Source organism: Moschus berezovskii, chromosome 20 (genome assembly GCF_049115385.1).
Source record: "Moschus berezovskii isolate FMDL1 chromosome 20, NW_MosBer_1.0, whole genome shotgun sequence".
In the NCBI taxonomy this organism is placed as follows: Eukaryota; Metazoa; Chordata; class Mammalia; order Artiodactyla; family Moschidae; genus Moschus; species Moschus berezovskii.
In genome coordinates, this window is record NC_142479.1 from 34,690,786 (window position 1) to 34,711,796 (window position 21,011).

The following is a 21,011-nucleotide window of genomic DNA, read 5'->3' on the forward strand; positions in this document are numbered from 1 at the left end:
TCCACTCTCACCCCCCAGCTACAGGTAACCTTCCTCCTCTAGGCCACTGAGCGCCTCCATTCTCCACTTCCAACGTTCAGGTGTTTTCCTCCTTCCAAACCCGTGCAGACCTTGGACACCTTGGACATTTAGGGGCATCTGGACTCAGAAAATAAGCCATTGGTAAACGAAAAATAAGTCACTGCCTCTATCTACGCCCAAACATGAAGATTATTTACTGTGCCAAAGATGATGATTTCCTTCAAATCACTGATTCGTTAGTCTTTTTGGGGTGCGGGGCAGGACCGTGCATGGGATTCCTTTGAAGATCTGATGAGAACCATGACTCTCCCAAGAAAAATGCACAATTTTACAAACAAGCTTCATAAGGTTCAGACCCAGAAGCCAGGGTAAGAACTCCCTTAAATAAATGTTTTGCTTGGCAGGAAGGATAAAGGGAGATCTGGAGAGTAGGGGAGACAAAAGCAAGAAGCAAATACTACCAGTAGAAAATGGCCCAAATACTTTAACGTATGTGATGTTTGTATAAGTAAAATAATGAGCGGTTGTCTTAGTTTACAGAAATCCATGTGCCACAATTTCTAGAGATATTTTGGATCTTTCTGATCCCTTCCCTGGTAAAACGGGGGATGTCAGCAAGAGTTTGAGGATCTTTAAGTTGTAAAATGGACATGAGAACATCACCAATAAGCTGGACTCCAGACAGCTCTGTCTAGGATTTTATTAGACTGCTTTTTTTCCCCCAATATACCTGTATTGGAAGATTGAGACAAAAAGGCACAAACTCACATTAAATAAACAAGGTAATCTAATCAGGTCTACAAAGTGTATTTTGTAAAAGAAGTAGCACTAGGAACCAACCAAAATAAGTCAGGGAGTCCCAGCAGGGACTGTAAGAGAATTGGGGAGGATATACACGTGCCCACAATACTGACCCTGTCCCCTACGCCTCTCTGTGAGAAGGCCAGAGCCCAGCACCCCTCCTCCCCCAGAGGCACCACTGCTTCCAACTGGGACTGTGGCCCTGGAAATCCGATGGAAGCAGCGGTCTGAAGGGGCATGGCACATCCTCAAAGACTACCCTTGGAGCTGAGCCTTGCATCCTAAGCCCCTCGAGTGCTAGTCAGTTCGGACAGGGTAAGTAAGAAGGGAAGGGAGGTACTTAAAAGGTATCATTGCCCAGCAGCGACACTCTCCACAGGGACAGAACAGACCAGGCTCATCCCTCCTTACGCTGATGTGGACTGGAGCCCCAGATCCAGCTGACCTCTGAAAATTCTAGTTCGGCTCACATGGAGGCTGAACTGGGGCAACAGGTAGAAGTGGGTGGAGCTAGAGAAAAGGCCCACAAAGAGCGAGCCCCGCTCCTCCCCGAGTTGGAGTGATATGTGTGAATCTCAAAAGAACTGAGGAAGGAGACCAACATCTGCTGACCCTCAAACCACATAAAAAACAGTCTGCTTTCATTATCACTGCTTGTTTCTCCCAGGCTAACGCACATCTGGACTTCACTTAGTTGATGAATGAAAGAAGGGAAAGCTTTAAGCACAAATATAATTACAGCTATTACAGAACTTGTAGGAAAACATTTACATTTTTCTCCAGTAGGAATGCCACTTCAACTTTCCCTGTCAAATAAATGCGACCAGCAGTTGGGCTGCTAATAACCAACTGAACTGCCCCAGATCCATTACTATAGACCCCACAAGGTGTGGAGACTAAAAGGAAGGAGTGATGGGGTATCTCGTGGTCCCAGAAGGGACTCAGTGAAGGCAGGAGCTAACCATGCTGAACCTGTCCCCTGCCCTTGCCCCAGGGGGGCTACAGGGAAGCAGCCATCAGGAAGTCCCAGGCGTGACACTCCCTTATTGCACTTAGAAATCAGTAAGGCAAAACAAACTGACAAAAACCTAAGGACAGATCATCCCATTCTGCTTCTCGCTCCCCCAACAGAGATTTGGTCTCTCGTTAGCTTGAGTCACTGCACACTTGGCCAACAAACTTCACGAGGCTTGGGAGATGTCAAGTGACACCACGGCTATCTCAGATTCTCCCACTGGGAAGGCGTACTCCAGCGCTGCCAAGTCACAGGCAACTAGGAAGCCCTCAGCAGCCTCTGCTCCCCCGCAGGCCTGGACTTTCACACCAGCCAACTTTGGTAGAATTCGCCACTGCGATCACTACTGGCTCTTGATTGTCCAGGGCAGAACCCAATGTGGGGGCAGGACAAGCTGAGTTCTTGATCCCCAAATTCCTTTCCGGCCACTGGAGAAGAGGGGGGGAACGTGTTCTGGGAAATAGCTTTTTGCATGCTTGTTTTGTGCAGCATGAAAAGATCAAGACCCGTTGTGTCCTGACCAGCCTCAGACAGAGGACAGGAATTGAAGAAAGCACAGAGAGGAGGGGGTTATTGCTGAGTGGCAGCACCAGCCCAAAAGGGAAGAAGAGTGTGGACACACAGGGCTCCTGGGGCCAGTGGGGGGTGGGGGTGGGCACACTATTAGATATACATGGGGCAGACTCAATTCTAAGGGCCGCGTGGGACAGTCCCCTCCAGGTAGAGTTGACCCGGGCATATTACAGGCTCTGCAGAGATTCAGACAGAGTAGGCAACAGGAGGGCCAAGGAGCCATAGGTATTTCTAAGACTAGTGACCAGAGATGCAATGCCTGGGGCAGGGGTTCTCTGTTGTTTAATTTTCAAAACAGACTGGCTGGGCCTTGGGTACTTCCATGGTGCCTAGAGCACTCTCAACAGTGGGTTCCTGGGAGCAGAAATCAGAGTTGCGAAGCCACACTGATGTTCTATGGAACTGGGGGGGAAACAAATCTATTTCTAGCTCGTCCCCTCTCCCCACGTGAGCGCTCAAAATTGCAAAAACCTGCCCAGGAAGCCAAACACCAGTTTATCCCAAGGTTGAAAACAAAGTAAATCGTTTAAATCACCACATCACAAAAGGCAGCTATTTTCAAAGACTAAAAATGTCACTTGGAAATAAAGGGGAGCAGGGAGGGCACACAGAAATGGGTCAAGAACACAATGGTTGGAGAGGGAGGAGCTGTAAATACAGCCACCTACAACGCCACGTATCTCAGAGGGGCAGGTTCCCGCTCACACGGGCTGCATAATACCAGACGGTCTATTTGCTCACAACAGTAAAGGGCATCTAGAATTAGCTACGGTAAGGGTCAGAGTTGCCTGAAGAATGGGCACAGAAAGGCTGTGTCCGGAGATGGCCTGTCACTCGGGAGCGTGGAGCTGCTGGGCCTTCCTGTTGACCACTGTCTTGCAAAACTGGAAGAGAAATAAAACAGAAACACTGTAAATCACTGACGGGGGAATTTCAAAAGGAGGAAGGATGCCAGGCAGAGTGGGGGGTGAAGAGAGAGGGAACAAGGTCCGAGCGGTGGCAAGAAGCTGGTGTCGCCACCACCCATCCTGTCCTACACTTTTATCTCCCGGAAGTTCTCCTCAAGCATGCGGGGCAGGAAAAGCAAGCAGAGGTTAGCGTCACAGCGGGTGAGATTCCAGGCCCCCGTGCTAGAGGACAGCCAGGTTTTATTGGAGAACATTATTTTTTCTCAGAGCCAGATGGGGAGCAGGGCCAGGCCTTTCATCCCGTGCCTAAGCCCCTCTGAGCTGCTGGAGTAAGAGCAAGTCTGGAGGCTCTGGGAGCTGACAGAAGGATCTTGGGAAAGAGTGACCATGTGAAACAAGGGACATCCCAACCTGGTCCTATGACCTGGGCAGAAATACTCTCCCAGTACCTGAAAGATGCTGGCTCTGACGGGGACAGTCTGGGATCAGAGGGTACAGAGAGGAAGGAAATGAAGCACCAGACCCGACGAGGACCACCAGGAAAAGCTGTCTGGCCAGCAAATTTTCCAAGGGCGGGGCAGGGAATGGCTCTGGTCCAGGGGGTAGAGGAGCAACCGGGAAGACCAGCTTCCACTTGAAATGGTTCCCCTCACAGGAGTAAGAGTAATTAGGTGCAGATAGGAAATCCAACCAGTCCATTCTAAAAGAGATCAATCCTGGGTGTTCACTGGAGGGACTTATGCTAAAGTTGAAACTCCAATACTTTCGCCACCTCATGCGACGAGTTGACTCACTGGAAAAGAGTCTGATGCTGGGAAGGATTGGGGGTAGGAGGAGACGGGGAGGACAGAGAATGAGATGGCTGGATGGCATCACCGACTCGATGGACATGAGTTTGAGTGAACTCCGGGAGTTGGTGATGGACAGGGAGGCCTGGCGTGCTGTGGTTCATGGGGTCGCAAACAGTCGCACACGACTGAGCAACTGAACTGAACTGAACTGAAGCTCTGATTCTCATCTGCTGCCCCCTCCCCAGCCCCACGTCCTGCCACCCTGCCCGTTTCTAGTGGATACGTATCCAATCACATGGATCCCTGAAACGTCTTGAAAGCCATCATCTCTTTCCGTGGAAGCCCGAGAGCTCTCCGGCACCACAACCATCATTACAACTAGAGGGCAGGATGAGGAAAGAGGCGAGGACCCAGACTCATGACTGATTTTGAGGTCTGTGATGCGCTCACTGAGAAACTTGGTACGTACAGTGCAGGAGGGGGAGGAGTGGCTTTAGTCATCTGCCGTCATGCCTTTCACTGGGTCCTTTTGTCTCATCTGCAACAGAAGAAAACAGGAGACATGGAGCTTGCTGCTGCTGGAACTCCACCACAGGTACAAATTCCTCCTCCTCAAGCCTGCCAGCGGATAGGGTAAAGCATGTATTTTGCGCACAAAGCAAATCGGAAGAATTGAATTCTGTGTACACAGGGCCAATGCCACACTATTTATAGCTCTTGTCACTGGTCCCACCACCCATGATTTCTAGTTCTCTCCCCTGTGTCTCAGTGTTGGGGTTTAGTTCTTAAGCTCCTCTCTTTCATTCAACAAATATTTATGAAGCATCTTTTTTTTTGGCAAGGCATGGTTCCCAGCCTGAAGATTCAGCCATGAACCAAAAGAGACCAAGTTTCTCCTCAGGGAGCTTACATTCTGGGACAAAGTGAGGGGAGGACAGAGAAACTAACCCATGTCAGATGGGGCTGCAGGTTGCTGGGATGGAGAATGGCTCTGGGGAGGTACTGTTTTATGAGCTGCCTGGGGAATGTCTCTCTGATAAGTGACGTCTGTGCAGAGACCTGAAGGAAGTGAGGCAGGAAATCCTGTGGGTACTCAGGGGCAGCGGTGTGGGTGGTGGTGGGGGGCGTGGCAGGGAACATTTCAGGCAGAGGGAATAGCAATTCTCTCTCCTGGGCTCTGCTTAGAGGGTTCGCCTGGGACTTTCATGTTTCCAGGGTGGGTGTGTATGTGTGTGTGTGCGTGTGCGCAGGGGCAGGTTCCATCCCTGGTTGGGGAGGACCCCACATGCTGCGTGACATGGCAAAGGAAAAAAAAAAACCTCTGGCCAGTCTGTCCAGTCAGCCTAGTGGGCACAGGGATGGAGAGTGCAGGTGGCAGATCTCGGCTTGGCAGAAGTGCAAGGCTGCTGGAGAACAGGACAGGGTCTTCTCTGGGAGCACTGAGTGGTCCCTGTCCCCCGCACCTTTCAACAGCAGTGGACACAACTTCTTGCTGGGAACACCGTTCCGGCAATTGCTCTCAAATCCTTTCCAACTTGAAAAGAGATTCTAACTGCAGGATGTCTATAACATGTCTATTATAACTTCCCATTAGACCTGCCTTCACTGTCCATGAATTTTCTGCGCCAGGTTCAATCTTTACTCATTCAACAACTTTTGAGCCCCTCAGAGCATAAGCGCTGGAATCAGACTGCCTGGATCGCATTCTGGCTTCATCACTAAATTGTGACCTTGAACAAGTTACTTCACTGCTCTCTAAGCCTCAATTTCTGTAATAATAAAAATAAAGATAATGATAGACACTACATATGTCATGGGGTTGTAGTGAAGGTTAAGATATTCATGGAGAGTACTTAGCACGGGAGTGCTTGGAACCCTGTGCAGGTTATCAGCCCTGTTATGTCTTTGTTCTAAACAGCATAGCGAACATGCCATATGTGCACGCAACACTCAAGAAGCTGCACGTTTAGGCTACGGCCTCCTCAGCTGTGCTTTATTCACTAGTCTTGCAGCCACATTATTCAGAGACTGTATCTCATCAGTAGTAGCTCTCCACTGGGAAACATCTTTGAATATACTTCCTGCCACATTTCAAACCCACGACCATTGTTTACTCCCCCCCCCCAACTATTATAAATCACTGAGCCCACGTGGAACCTGAACATGAGAAAAACATCCTCCTGGTCCACCCCAAAGGTTGCCATAGTCACTCCCTACTGATAATGATTACTGTGATTATATCTAAGCTCGTAGCTTGGTCTTTCAGGCTAGAGTTTTCTCAAAATCCTTTTCTTTCCTTGGCTGTGCTGAGCTGCTTGTGGGATCTTAGTTCCTTGACCAGGGACTGAACCCAAAGCCACAGCAGTGACAGTTCCTAGCTCCCTCTTGGAATGCCTCTCCCCTGTAGATTTTGCTCAAAACTCACTTTCCTGAATGGTAGCTTTAAATTTGTATTACTCCTATAACTTTGGTTATCCATAGTAATTAATATATTACTTTATAAGAGCTTAACAAACTCAAGATTTTTCTTAAGTCAAATTTTTTAAAAGACGGAAAGTTACCCTTGTGGTGTGAAGTTGGAATTGGAAGTATTTGTGTGAACATAATAGATTAAAGAGATATAGAAATAGCTGCTGCTGCTGCTAAGTCATTTCAGTCGTGTCCGACTCTGTGTGACCCCACAGACGGCAGCCCACCAGGCTCCCCTGTCCCTGGGATTACAGGTGTTAAAATCCTTCCACGCCATCCTACGAGGAGGTCTTGGATCAGCAACACCCCAACAGTGATGACCACACCCAGGTGAACAAAGGTAACTTCACCGGGACTGGACAAGAAGGATAGGCAGAATACAAGGAAAAGAACACCGAGTCTGTGACCTTTTGGTCTGAAATACAGACGCTGGATCTAATCACTCAGAAGCACTAGACTAACCCCAACTGAGACACCGTCTACAAAATGACTAGCCTATAACCTCCATGAATGTCCAGGTCATGGAGCTCCCAGAAAACCGGGAGGCTGCACCAGACTGAGACTAGGAGGGTGCACTGGTTGATGTTGTCTTACCTTTTCCTTCCTATTCTTCCTGTCATTTTCATTAAGTTTGAAACTCTTTCAGAAAACAAACAAAGAAACTCCTTCAAAATAATTACAAAACCCCCCACCCACCCCCCAAACCAGAAATGGGAACTTCCCTGGTGGTGCAGTGACTAGGATTCCATGCAGCGGACCTGGGTTCGATCCTTGGTCAGGGAGCTAGATCCCACATGCCACAGCTAAAGATCTGGAGTGCCCATAACTTAGGCCCTGTGCAGCCAGCCAAATAAATAAATGTGAAAGAAGACAGAAACGCACTCATTACATGGCTGCTCGCTAATGACCATTCATGTACATTTTCAGTAATCAAAGAGGCTAAGGTTTAGTATCATGGGAGCAAAGCTCTTTGGGTCTCAAGCAGATACCTGTAGACCCTGAGAGCTCACTGCCCGGCTTGAATTTACTAACGCAAAGCCAGGTCCTGTTCTCCTATTGCTTGAAATAAGATGCAACTTCCTATCAGGAAACACGATAGCTTCCTTTACTCTCAAAGACAAGGTCCCCCGACAGAGGGTGCACCGAAATAAAAATGCATTATTTCATTCTTATAATGAAATGTTCTAAGAATGCTTATTTCCTGTTTCCTGGGGCCTAAAATGAGAGATTTTATCTAATGTTTGTAGTGTTCCTTGGATCAAGCCATTACTGGCTATCTCTGTACATACAGTTAAGGAACATGAAAACAGAAGCTCCAGTCTGGATGGTTTCTTTTTAGCAGTGCTTTGCTCTAGGCAATGAGGCCAGGGGTTGGAAGAAAGGGACTTTTATTCATCTACTTATTTATTTATTTGGTCTTTTTTAAAAATATTTTTCTCCATCTTTTGAAAATTACTTTTCCTATAAGTATGAAATATACCTTTGACTTAAAGGAACTTGTAAAAGTATCAGTGTCAATTTCCTAGGTGTGATATCATACTATCATTTTGCAAGATGTAGTCACTGGGAGAAACAGATCTCGTCTCTATATTATTTCTTACCCCTGTATGTGAATCTCACAATCATCTCAAAATAAAAAGTTCAGTAAAAAAATTAAACTAGAAGGAAATCTAAAAAAGAGGGGATATATGTACCTACAGCCGATTCACTCTGCTGTACAGCAGAGACTAACACAGCACTGTAAAGCAATCATACTCCAACAAAAGTTAGTAAAAGAAAAATCATTTATGACACTGAATAGTAACCACAAACCCGTTCTGAAAGCACATAAAGACAAGGCAAATGTTTGGAACTGTTTTTAGAACTTCTTTAGAAACCTACTCTATCAACAGGTTCAGCCTTTTGGGGAAGAAATCTGGCAATAAGTAACAAGAATTTTAAATCCTCTAATTCTACTTGTCAGAATTTATTCTAAGTCAATAATCCTAATTACCCAAACAATAGAGTGCATAGAAAAATTTTTATCATGGCATTATTTATAAACAATGAAAACCTGCAAACAACATGAAGGAAAATCCAACATGGGGCAAGAGAGTACAGAGCAAGAGGTAGCTGCTGTGAGAAACGTGTATGTGAAGGAACTTTTTCCCTGGTTTAAATGCTGTTATAATGTTTAGAGAAAAGTGAGAGGACCACCCAGGCTCGTGCAGTACCATAAGAACTAAGTAAAAGTGTGTAAGAATTCTTAAAATGTTTACAGTGGTTGTTTTTACATAGTGAGAGCACAAGTGATTTTTTTTTCTATTTTTTTACTTTCCTAAAAACTGTTTAATGCTTATACATTACCTTAATATCAAAAAATTTAAATATTTATAAAGAAATTAAAGCTGCTCCCCTATTTCAAGACGCTGGTCATTGTTCCAAGTGGTCTGCTCTGGGGTCAATCACTGCTGGGCAGGGCAGAGAGGGAATTAAGACTCCAAGGACAGCATCGGCCTCAGAAGACAGGGATCCCTCGGCCTCAGAAGAACTCGCTGTGCCCTCTGCAGGCACTAGGGGAATCTCAGATACAATCTTCCACAGTCCAGCACGTGAACCAGGCACTGGTGTTTTAATCTGAAGACCCTTGTCTATCACAATCCCAAGCGGGCAACTCTGGGATGTAGTATTGTGCCAGGCACTTCATTGCACAGGGATGTTTAGGTAATTGATAGGTAACTGGTCCAGTGTTTAAGACTTAAAATCTAGAAGTGATGGTGAATCATTAGTCAAAAAGCCAGAGGATGGAGCAAGGGCCCTCTTCATCCATACTAAAGTGATAAGAAAGAGACAGGCATATTCAGACTCAAGCAAATGGAAATGGAGACTCTCTACAGAGACGCTCAGAGACAAGCTGGCCAGGTGAGCCACAGAGCAAAGAGTGCCACGAAGCCTCTGAGCTCCATCCCAAAGTACAAAGTCCAGAAGGGATGGCCAACAGAGCAATCAGAGGAGCCAAAAGAGTTAGAAAGGAAGACCCATGAGGGAAGATGAGGACGAAAATGCTGCGGGATCTTCAATCATGTGTTCTTTGCTGTTTTTCAGCAAATGTTCTAGCGTGTCCTATAAACAGGGAAACAAGGTTTTGTTTTGTTTTTTACAATTTTTAAAATGAGTCCTCTTCTCCTCATCTCATTATTTAATGACCAAGGTCCAGGAGGTACCTGTTCTCTGAACTAGAAAGTATCCTTAACTTCTTTGCAAAGAATACCTGTGGCACAGGTAACCAAGAGGATGTCATGACAAGACATGTCAAATGTTGGCTTACCACACATGACAGGCACGTTGGCAGACCTCAGTAAATGTCAGCTTCTATTAATAATAAAGTATGCTATTGTATGGGAATTCCCTGGCAGTCCAGTGGTTAGGACTTGGTATTCTCATTGCCGTGGCCCTGGGTTCAATTCCTGGACAGGGAACTAAGATTCGTAAGCCACAAAAAACAACTTACTGCAAATTAACTATGCTGCTGCTACTGCTAAGTCGCTTTAGTCGTGTCCAACTCTGTGTGACCCCATAGACGGCAGCCCACCAGGCTCCACCGTCCCTGGGATTCTCCAGGCAAGAGTACTGGAGTGGGGTGCCATCGCCTTCTCCTAAAATCAACTATATACTTCAGTTAAAAAATACGGATAGATAGATATATTTATGACCGCCATGTTCATAAGACAGGGAGTTCCCCATTACAGGAGGTGCTCAAGCACAAGCTAATGGGAAAGGGCAGAGAAGACTCAAGCACTGGCCACATGATTAGACTAAATGACCTTTAAGGTACTTTCTTCCACTTTTGAGATTAGGCGTTTCTTAAAATGAGGAAAGCAGGGAGCGGGAGGGAGGGAGAGCCACTGCTCCCCTACAGGCACACATTTCCTGACATTTCTGTTTTTAGGGCAAAGGACTAACCTCTTGATCCCTTGTTTCTCAAATCCTTGAGCCTCATCCAAGAATGGCGGGTTCACCTCCCAGAGGGACAAGAGTTATGGCAGGGGTGACTGTGGCCTTACAGGGACCTCTTGTAACTCACAAAACAACCCACCCACACCAGACAGCTATGCCTTGGTTTAAAGAATAACAGTCATAATTTCTATCACAAACTTGCAGTTAATCATGGCAGGCTGGATGCAGTACAAGCATTTACTGCTATTTCTCCCCCAAAGCTTAGCATGATGACAGTAAAGGAATTAGAAGAAAAATATGGAAAGATGGTGAACTACAAAGACGACGAGAACAGAGGAGACAACAGCAGGCGAGAAATGGAAAGTGCTCTGGAGACGGAAGGAGGATGGAGGCGCGGGGGCGGATCCGCAGAGCGGCAGGCGCTGCGGGCGAGGAGGGCAGCCCAGAGGGAGCCGACCCGCTCGAGCTGCAGGTTCTCCAGGAGCCTGGAAACCGGCAGCACCGGCTGCCTCCACACGGAGAGTGCAGCTGGGGTGAGAAACAGCGACGTCTCTGCAAGTGGAAATAAAGAAGAGTTTGGCTCTGGCACGCCCTGGTGTTCCCTCCCCTGGTTCTTGGTTTCCCCCCGGACCTTTCCCTAGTTCAGCTCCCAGAACGCTGGCCTTGACCGGCCCCATGAGAAAAAAGGCTGCGGTGTCCTCTCGAAGCAAAGCGAGCAGCCTGAGAAAAACAGACTCAGGAGCCTGAAGTGGGAAGCCCCAGTGGAACCATCTGACTACCCTTCAGTAAGCCCAGCCACTGATTCAGAACTTGGGTGAATTCCGGGAGACGGTGAGGGACAGGGAGGCCTGGCGTGCTGCAGTCCTTGGGGTCGCAAAGACTTGGACACAACTGAGCAACTGAACAATAACAACAATTGACTCAGAGAGCTGCATCCACTGTTCGGAGCGTCACTCTTTACTGTGAATGGACAGCCCAGGACCCCCAGTCATTGCAGGGAAGCCCCTAGGAGGAAACGCAGAGTCCAACGGGTAGACGAGCTCAGAGGAAACAACGTTCAGGGCCAAGAGAGACCAAAACCAAACGCAAGAACCAAACCCCACGCTTCAGAAGAGGAAACTGATGCCAAGAACAGAACAAGAAGTGCTTAACAAGTGCTTAAATTCAATAGAGGAGACAAAAGTTAACGTCAGAAAACCTCTCCTAGAAAGCACACGAAAAAGGAGACAAAACACAAGAAATCAGAAGGTCGATTCATGATGTCCAACTTCTAACAACAACATCAACAAATTCCAGAAAGAGGACAAAGAGGACAGAGGGGGACAATGATGAGACAGGGGACACGAAAACAGTTTCCAGAACCGAAGAGATCTTCAGATTACAACGTCTACTGAGCGGGAGCAAGATGAATGAGAATGAGCCAACCTCAACTACTGATACTGTGGCAACCAGCCCAGCCACCCACCCCCGCGAGACTCAAAGACACGACTTAATGACACAGACGCAAAACTAAGCTAACAACGAGGGACATGTTTACTAACTTCCTAAGAAAACCAGAACATTACCCACGGAAGAAAGGAAAATCAGAGGCAATGACAGGATTCATATATATATGTATGGCTGAGTCCCTTCACTGTTCACCTGCAGCTATCACAGTATGTATTAACTGGCTATACCCTGATACTAGAGAAGGAAATGGCAACCCACTCCAGTATTTTTGCCTGGAAAATTCCATAGACAGAAGAGGCTGGCGGGATACAGTCCATACAGTCGCAGAGTTGGACATGACTGAGCTAATGTATGTATACCCCAACACAAAAAGTTCAAAAAAAAAAAAAAAAAAAAGGATTGCAAGGGGCTACTTCTGGGGCTGCCACCTTGGGGACAGGGCAGAAGCCAGTGTCTTCCTCCTAAGTGTGGGATATGACCTGAGTGTCAACCCTATAGAAACGCTTGTGGCGTGATGCTACTGACTGTGGGACAGGTTCACGGATGTCTGTTTGTCTGCAAACTCCTCAACGTGTACATGTCAAATAGGTGCGGCGCGCTGCACGTTAGTCAGACCTCAATCAAGTGGCTTTTTTTAAAAATGGAAAAAAACCACAAAACTCTGAAAACAAAACTTTGATAAAAATATTTTTAGAAAGAGGAAAAATAAGAAAGGAAAGCGACATGTGAGCCAGAAGTACAGTCAGCACAAAGGTCCCACGCAGTTGCTAGTGGGGTCAGGACACGTCTCCCCCAGTGGTTGTGCTTTCTCTTCCACTGCCAACTATTTAAAAAATTCCAGCTCCAAAGAGGGATTTCTGCATTTGCAGTTATCTTGGACAATATAGATCATGGAAACTTTTGGCACAATTATCCACAGAATAGAGAAACAAAGACAAGGGCTGGGGACTGAAAAAGAACTCTGTGAGGATGAGTGCCCTTGAGCTGTGGACCTGAGGGGGCAGCTCAGGAGATCCCCTGGACAGCCTGCCCAGCACCAGGAATTCGAATTTGACCCCAAGAGTTTCATACTCTTTATACCCCAAGAGTTTTTCAACGCTGGCTCTCGGCCAACGTTTCCATGACCCTGGGGTATTCTGGCTGGCTTGGCAGCAACAGGCAACTGACGCTGCAGACTAAAACCTCAAAGGCTCTGTCCCTGTCCCTCCATTTGGTGACTTGCTTCTTTGTTTTTGGTCAGGACTCAGGTGACCACAAGATTCAAGGCTTCTCTCTTACACTGTTAGAATCGCCAGAGCTCTGGACATTTAAACCTGCCGCTTCTTGAAGATCTTTAGCAGAAGTAGGACTTGTGTCCAAAATCCTGCCACCTCCCTGGAACTGCAGCTGAACGAATAACTTAAACATCTGCCTTCAACGGGAACTCACTCAGCAAACCGCTGCAACCAGTGAGTCAGCCCGGAAGTGTCATCCTGGAGGGCAGAATCCATTCCCCATGGGGCTCCCCCTCTAAGGAAGAGCTCGTGGGCCCACTCTCCACTGAGACCAGCACAGTGCAGGGGGAGCACCAGTGTAGTGGGGGGACACCTCGGACCTGGGCTTGCGTCTCACCTGAGGGCCTGCTGGAGAGCCAGGCACAGCTGTGCAAAGTTCTGCCTGCCAGACACCCAGGCTCTATGCCAACCCTCCCAGGGCAAGGAGGGAAAGACGGATGGCAGTTCCTATGAAACAGAGCTTCCTGCCTTATTTTTATCCCCGAGTGCATGAGGGAGACCCCGATGGCATTGAGAGGGAGGAGAAGCGGCCAAGTGGCAGAGTGCTACGGCTCCTCCTCCCTTGACTGACTGTGTCACCTGCAGGCTGTGACCCTGGGCCCGGCCTTCAACTCTCAGCGCCTCAACCTCCTCACCTGCGTGTGGGGGTAGCAGCGGCACCCCCTCACAGGGGTTGTGAGAACCACAGGAGACGGGCCGAGACCTGGAGAAGCCCTCCGAATGACGCCTCGCACATGGTGGGTGCCTGAGTGCTATTTACTAACAGTCTCCTCAGAGGGAGTCTTGCAGGCAAGCAGCCCCAAATTCCTCAAAGGAGGCAAGAGGGGTGCGAGGTCTTCAGGCTCCCACGGAGCAGTAGAGAGCTCTCCTTCTGGGAACCATGCCAAACCAGAAAGAAAAAAAAAAAAGGCGGCGGCAAAGGCTCCAAACTCTAAAATAGCTCCAACACTGTTAAAGAGGGGTTGTGGTGTGCGTTCCGCCGCTGTCCTCTGTGGGTTACGTGTGTGCTATTCGTGGATCAGCCCAGCCTGCCTCCGCCTCCCGGGGCCACCTCCGCCTCTGCAGCCCAGCACGGTTCCCCCACCCGGCTCTGGAGGACCGTTGCGGCAACTGTATTACTCACTTGGCATTCAGCAAAGCCCGCCATATCTGTCTCTCTGGATATGCCAAGACCTCGACTAGACTGCAAGTTCAAGAGCACAGGCTGTTTTCTTCCTTGTAGTTCCCATATCGCCTGGCATTAGACCTTACCCACAGTGGACGCTGACATGTTCCTAGAACCACAGGACGGTGCCCTCAGTGAGCTGCCCCGGCACGACAGTCTCCTAGTGGACAGCCCCGGAGTCTCCTCAGGCCTCCCACGTACCTCATCCAGCTGTCTCTTCGTCTCGTCTTCCATCCTTCGAATGTCGTCCATCGTCAGGTCGACCCACTTGTCCAGCCAACAGAACAGCTGCCGGTGGAAGTTTGTAAACAGACGCCTCTCTTGCTATAAAAAGGAGGGACCCAAGTTAGAACCGGAAGGTGTGGGCCGCTGCGGCAAACCTCTTGCCTACGCCCTCCACGCCAGCACCCACACTGTACTGGGAAGGTTGGGGGAGGAATGGTAGGTACCCCACTGGTTGATCTGGATTGGTCCTCCAATCCCTCAGGTCAGTGACCCTTGCCTCCACATTTCTGATGAGTACGGCCTCAAGTCAGACAAGTCCCCGGGGAGAGGGTGGTGCCTAGCTTGCCCTGAGGCTCTGCGCCCAAGACAGGCAATCCATGAGTCAAGATCCCAAAATGACTGTGCCAAGTTTCCTCCTTGTCTCTGGAGCCTAAAGACCAGTTTAAAACTGACCAGCAGCAGGGGGATTCCCTGGAAGTCCAGTGGTTAGGACTCTGTGCTTCAACTGCCAAGGGCTTGGGTTCGATTCCTACTCAGGGAACTAAGATCACGTGTGCTGCGTGGCATGGCCAAAATTAAGTAAATAAAACTGGCCAGCAGCTATGAAATGTTGCTCAATTTTACCAGACTCTCACACATCAGAGAGAAGGCTAAAGAAACTTCTTAGGTGCCATTTGGGCAAGTTACTCAGTTTTCCTGGGTCTTCCATTTACACACGTTATTATTACTTTTGTCTGATATTCTCTTGTTAAAAAAAAAAAAGGAAAAAAAAAGCCTTAGGTTTGTCTAGTTCAGTAATTCAAGGTACTGGAGAATTTGGTTCATAGTACTTTTTGCCTTTTGGTGTCAAGCAAAGAGCCTGAGTTTTATTTGCCATTTAATCAAAACAAGCCCCCCCGTTTCCTTCTTTTGCCTCAGTTTCCTTCCCATTTGCATGTGGTACCCCTGGATGAACAGCATTAAACTCTGAGTCTGGTGCAAGGGGAAGCAGGGGTCTGGGAAATCAGACCTAAATATCCTGATGCTGGCCACCCTAGGATTCAAGCCACATGGGTTGTATGATCTTCTCTTGGGCAAAACACCCCCCACCAACACACTGGAAGGCCTCCCACCCTGATCACTTACCTTATGTATAAAGTTTTCCACTTTGTTCTGCAGGCCCCACCACTTGAACTTGACAGTAACCAGTTTGTATGCACACATGTATGGGCAGTCTTTCTGATTTACAAGTTCTTGCTGTATTAGAAACACACCCACAGGCAGACAGGTAACTAAGAGAGCTGACCTCTGGCTCTCCCTTTGCGCCCCCACCCCCTCCCAGTTCCCCACCTCCAGGAGGGAGGCCCAACCACACTGGCCCCAGCACCCCCTGGTGGTTAGAGTGTGAATTGCACCTTCCAATTGGGGCCCAAGGGTCCTCGGCCTGTTTTGATAGATTTAAATTTTGCTGGGTCCTCTTCTGCCTTGTAATCCTGTCAGAAGTTGGGGGGGCAGGGGTGGGAGGGTTGGGATGAGAGAGGGAGAGAGAAAGAGGTCAGGTTTTCCACCGCAGTAGAGTTCATACTATTCTTGATGCTTTTGGCGCAAAAAAAACATGGGAAAGTCTATAAACAAGGTATAGAACTGTTTACATTTGCCTCTGAGGAAAGCTCTCTGTGATTTTGTCTGCCAGAGCTTGTTTTCAGTTTTACTGTGTGAGCAGGCCTGGATTTCCACTGTTTAAGATAGGGATTTGAAACCTGGAGTGAACATCCAGAGCACCAGGGAAGGTGTTCTCAAAATACAGTTGACCCTTGAGCAACGCAGGGTAATTTTAAAAAACAGGTAATTCTAAAACAGCAGCTGGAGCTGAGAACCACCAGCCAGTCATTTCTGAAATCTTCCAGTCCCACCTCTCTCTAGCTTGTTCTGCTCTTGTTTTTAAACTGCCTTGTTTAATAAAATAATTATTGGAAATGCTCAATGTATTGACTTTATCCTCTTGTGTACCACTGTCAATCTCCCTTCACTGATTTAAAATGCAGTCAATGCTGTGTGTTAATTAACAGTAACAAAAGTTTACTCTTGGGCTGTTTCTCTGCATTAACTAATATGGGCAAGGGAAAAACCAAACTCCTTATAGCATCTACTTATCAAAAGTAACAAAGATATCCAATCACATGCATACACATACAGTCGTAAAGCATCTTCCAAAGTGAAGGAGATTATTTCTTAAACCTTCCCTACCTCTGCTTCTCTCCACTCACATCAAACAACCAGAATCGACAAAATACTCAAAGGGCCATACTCTTGGCTAGTGTTTCTGTTTGAGAAATATCTGGGGATGTTCAGTTTGAGGTTTATAGATGCACACTTAGGATTTATTCACGTTGCTATATACGTTATACGTCAATGAAAAGTTTTTGTTTTTGTTTTAAATCCACTAATCTTTTGAGGACAGGAGTGGGGATATTAGGCCAAGAAGCACAAGACTGTACATCTGGGCCACTATTTGCCTGGAGGTATCCCCAAGTCAAGACAAGGTGATTCTTAACACTCATTTAGAAAATAAAATACTCAAGAGAGAACTTCCCTTTGACTCAAGTTGGTATGATTCCTTGGTTTCTCTGACATAAGTGACTTCTGCATCTCAAAGGCCACCCATACAGCTGAATAGTTCCTACCTTGCTAAGTACTTGGCTTCGATCTGCAATGTCTATATATATGACTTCCACATGTTTCCACGCCTCAGGCTCCAGTTTATGCACCTGCAGGAACAAGGGTGACCACTCATTAAGTACAATTTAACAGCTACCACACTCTTTACCCAGAATGGACATCTAATAGCAGCTGTTCCCACGGCCATAGTTGTGAGATTCCTACCAGTACATACAAAACTATCCAAAGGAGTGGGAGGGTGAATGAATTTTAAGTGGACATACATTTGAGAACTAATGCTCTGATTTTTTAAGCTAAATATGACTGTAGCAGCCCAAGACACTCTCCAGGCTCTCTTAGCACCTACTTTATTTCCATATGTTCCCCCTCTGTAAAAACTGCATATTCCTCTTGTGAGGATGATGCCTGCTTAGCCATATACTGCTTATTTTGTTGCTCTTAAAAATTATTAATGACTAACTTGGAACTTCCCTGTGGGCCAGTGGTTAAGACTTTGCCTTCCAATCCGGGGAGCTAACATCCCCCATACATTATGGCCAAAAAACCAGAACATAAAAACAACAGAAGCAATACTGTAACAAATTCAAGGAAGACTTTAAAAATGGCCCACACTAAAAAAAAGTAAAAGATCTTAAAAAAAGATAAAAATTAACTAACTCAAAGAGGTGGTATGAGATACAAAATTCTGATACAAGTTCAAATGGTACAAAAGGATATGATAAAAAGTAACTCTTTCTCTTGCATGTCTCTAGTCAGCTCCCAGGGACCACCACTGTAGAGACTTTAACACAGCAGGGAGCACATATCTTACATCCTTTTTTTCCTCACTGAACAATGTCTCTTGAAGACTGTTCCCTCCTGGCCCTTTTTAATGGCTGCATAATAAACAACCACCTGGTTGCACAATGTTTAACAGGATCCCACTGGTGGGCTTGTATGTTTTCAACCTCTGGCTGCACCAAGAATGGCTCAGTCGTAAAGAATCCCCCTGCCAATGCAGGAGACTTCAGTTTGATCCCTGGGTTGTGAAGAGTCCCTGGAGGAGGAAATGGCAACCCACTCCAGTATTCTTGCCTGGGATATCCCATGAACAGAGGAGCCTAGCAGGCTACAGTCTGTGGAGCCGCAAAGAGTCAGACATGATGTAGTGACTAAACAAACACCAAGAATGCAGCAATGAATCTCCCTGTATATTTCACACATATGAAAACATAACTATAGTATAAATTCCTACGTGTGGAATTGCTAGAGTAAGGGACAAGTATATTTTAAATCCGAGGAGTTACTGGCAAATTGTGCTCTATAGAGGCTATAATTTTGATGGGCTTTTTTTCAGGTGTGTGGGGGGGGGGCATTGCACAATGTGGCTTGTGGGATCTTGGTTCCCTGACCAGGGACTGAACCCAGGCCCAGGCAGTGAAAGTGCCGAGTCCTAACCACTGGATGGTCAGGGGATTCGCTCATTTTGATGTTATAAAAATTCAGCTCTTCTGTGCCAGGAGTTGCATTTTAGACCAGTCCCAGCACTAGCAGAAGGTCCTTGAAAGCATCTTGGAGATCATATTTCTCAGGTTAGAGATAGAGCAATCCATGCTGGTAGGACAGATCTAGGCACAGGCTGCAAGCTTCCTGGCCAAGAAAAAGGGGACCATGGTGAAGACCCCTTGGCAGGGATAGAGTCTCCGTACCCCGTCCTGAGGCCTGGAAGTCCTCAGGGGTCTTGGGAAGTGCTACTTACGTTCTCCAGGGTCCCAAGATCAGGTTTGTGCCAGGTTTCAATTTTAATCAGAAAGTCTTCTTTCATGTACTCATTCTGTGGGAGGGGGAAAAGGACACCTTACAGTCACTAGGCTCAAAGTTGGAGAGTAACCACCCCTCACCACCCGCTCAGGGCAGACAAGAGACCCCAGCCCCTGCCGTGTACTGAAAGCTCACTGTACCGGGAGCCCACAGTATGCCAGGTGCACATTACCTCACTCAATCCTCACCCCAGCCTGTGAGGGCTGTGGTAACATGACCCTCACCTCACATTTGAGGAAAATGAAGTTCAAAGGGGACTTCCCAAGGCCACAGAGATAACCACAGACCGGGGCCTCAAACTCAGTTTTGTCTGACTTCAAAATTCATGCACTTAATCCATGTATCCCTGCCATTTACCTCATGTGCAGGGTGCAAAGGCTGACTGGCAGCGTGGAAAGAGCTCAGGGAGACTCCCGAGCCATCCAAACGTGTCCCCCCATTCCCCTGCCACCAGCCAGCCTTTTGCTGAGGCCTGAAGTTCTCAGCCATTTAAGCCTTCAGACTAATTATCATCTTCTTCCCTTAGTGCTTTCTAAAAACTGGAACTACTTAAAGGAGGAACATGTTAACCCCCGAACTCCTCAGTGGGAATCAGGCTCCCCAAACTTCCTGTGTTTACCTGGATGAGGATGCTGCAGGGAGGACAGAAGGGGGTGCTGACAGAGGGGCTGGGCAAGGAGAAGAAACCAGGCTGATGTCACAATTCTGCCTAGCGCCAGTGCTCTCTGGTGTCAACAGATGCCCAAATGGAACGCCCTGATCGGGTCAGCGGCACTGGAGTTTTCTGTACAGCCTTGAGGAGGCCTGGCCCGGGGCGAGCACGGGAGAGCCATGCGTTACTCTGTACATGTGAGACCTGGGGCCAGGACACCACGATCCTGACTACTGCAGCACCTACAAAGCCACCTGTCAATGCAGCTTCAAGCAGGAGGGGACGGTGCCAATGAACAAGTTCCTCATCAGGACTGAAAGGATGAAGCCTCAAAAGCCCCAGACGTCACCAAGGACAAAGACAGGAATATCCAGGAGGCCCCAGAGCAGCTCCATTTTTCTTTCTCCTTTCCTTATAAATCATCTACGGTCCCAATCCCCCTGAAAATACTTACTGTGATAACTGCTCCGCAGCAAGGACATGGAAAGAAGAGAAAAAAAGATTAATGGAGATGAATAAAATATCCACCCCTCACCCTGGGACCACGGAAGCAAAGACTTTTCCACTCCCTGGGGCTTACGCCATGGTCACCCTCCAAGTTCAGCGAGTACATTTGGGACCTCAAATGCACCAACCTCCGAGTTTTACTCATACACAAGTCCCTGAAGACCAAATGTGGGATACTTCATTAAAGGGATACCACTATTGGCTCCTCGGGACTATTCCCAGCTGGGCAAGGACAGGGAGCAGCCCTGATCAGCTGAAGCACTGAGACCCACGGCTCTGCTGTCAGACCATCACCTGGTGTCCTCCTCCTCCCGCCCGCCCCCTGCTTCCAGGGGCACAGAGCAGGGCACCATAGGCCAGGCGCTGTCTATCTGCCTTCTGCATCCTTCCTGTCACTGTAACCAAACCTCTCACCCGCCACACTCCTGCTCATTGTAATGAGACCCCCTCGGAAAGCACCGTTCAATTATTTATTAGAGAAAATGACGGCAGCTCTAATGTCACTGGGGAACAGACTAGCTCTCCTCCTGACCACAGCCCAGATCATTCTGTACTCTCTGAATTTAGGAGTTGGTGCAATTTCGGATGGATGCCACCACTGCCCCCTCTGATGGCATATGGGGCTAACAGCCAAGCTCCCTGACTCCAAAGCTGAAACTTAGGTTGCCTCTGAGACTGAGAGGAGGACAAGTTGAAATATAAGGGATAAGATCCACCTCCTATGGAAACAACCCAAGGATAACCGACAAGGACCTAGGGTATGGCAC

The 21,011-nt window shown here is 47.7% G+C and overlaps 1 protein-coding gene across 1 annotated transcript in view; it reads right to left on the reverse strand.

Moving 5' to 3' along the window:
• Nucleotides 1-697: 697 nt before the first annotated feature.
• PITPNA (phosphatidylinositol transfer protein alpha) overlaps nucleotides 698-21,011 on the reverse strand; it is a 36,864-nt gene continuing 16,550 nt past the window's right edge. The window contains exons 5-12 of the mRNA XM_055403155.2: nucleotides 20,192-20,199; nucleotides 19,024-19,098; nucleotides 17,291-17,374; nucleotides 16,022-16,099; nucleotides 15,753-15,863; nucleotides 14,604-14,726; nucleotides 4,579-4,647; nucleotides 698-3,294 (exon numbers count right to left, since the gene is read on the reverse strand). Of these exons, the coding sequence (XP_055259130.1) occupies nucleotides 4,603-4,647; nucleotides 14,604-14,726; nucleotides 15,753-15,863; nucleotides 16,022-16,099; nucleotides 17,291-17,374; nucleotides 19,024-19,098; nucleotides 20,192-20,199 (524 nt within the window). The 3' untranslated portion in view covers nucleotides 698-3,294; nucleotides 4,579-4,602. The remainder of the gene's footprint in view (nucleotides 3,295-4,578; nucleotides 4,648-14,603; nucleotides 14,727-15,752; nucleotides 15,864-16,021; nucleotides 16,100-17,290; nucleotides 17,375-19,023; nucleotides 19,099-20,191; nucleotides 20,200-21,011) is intronic.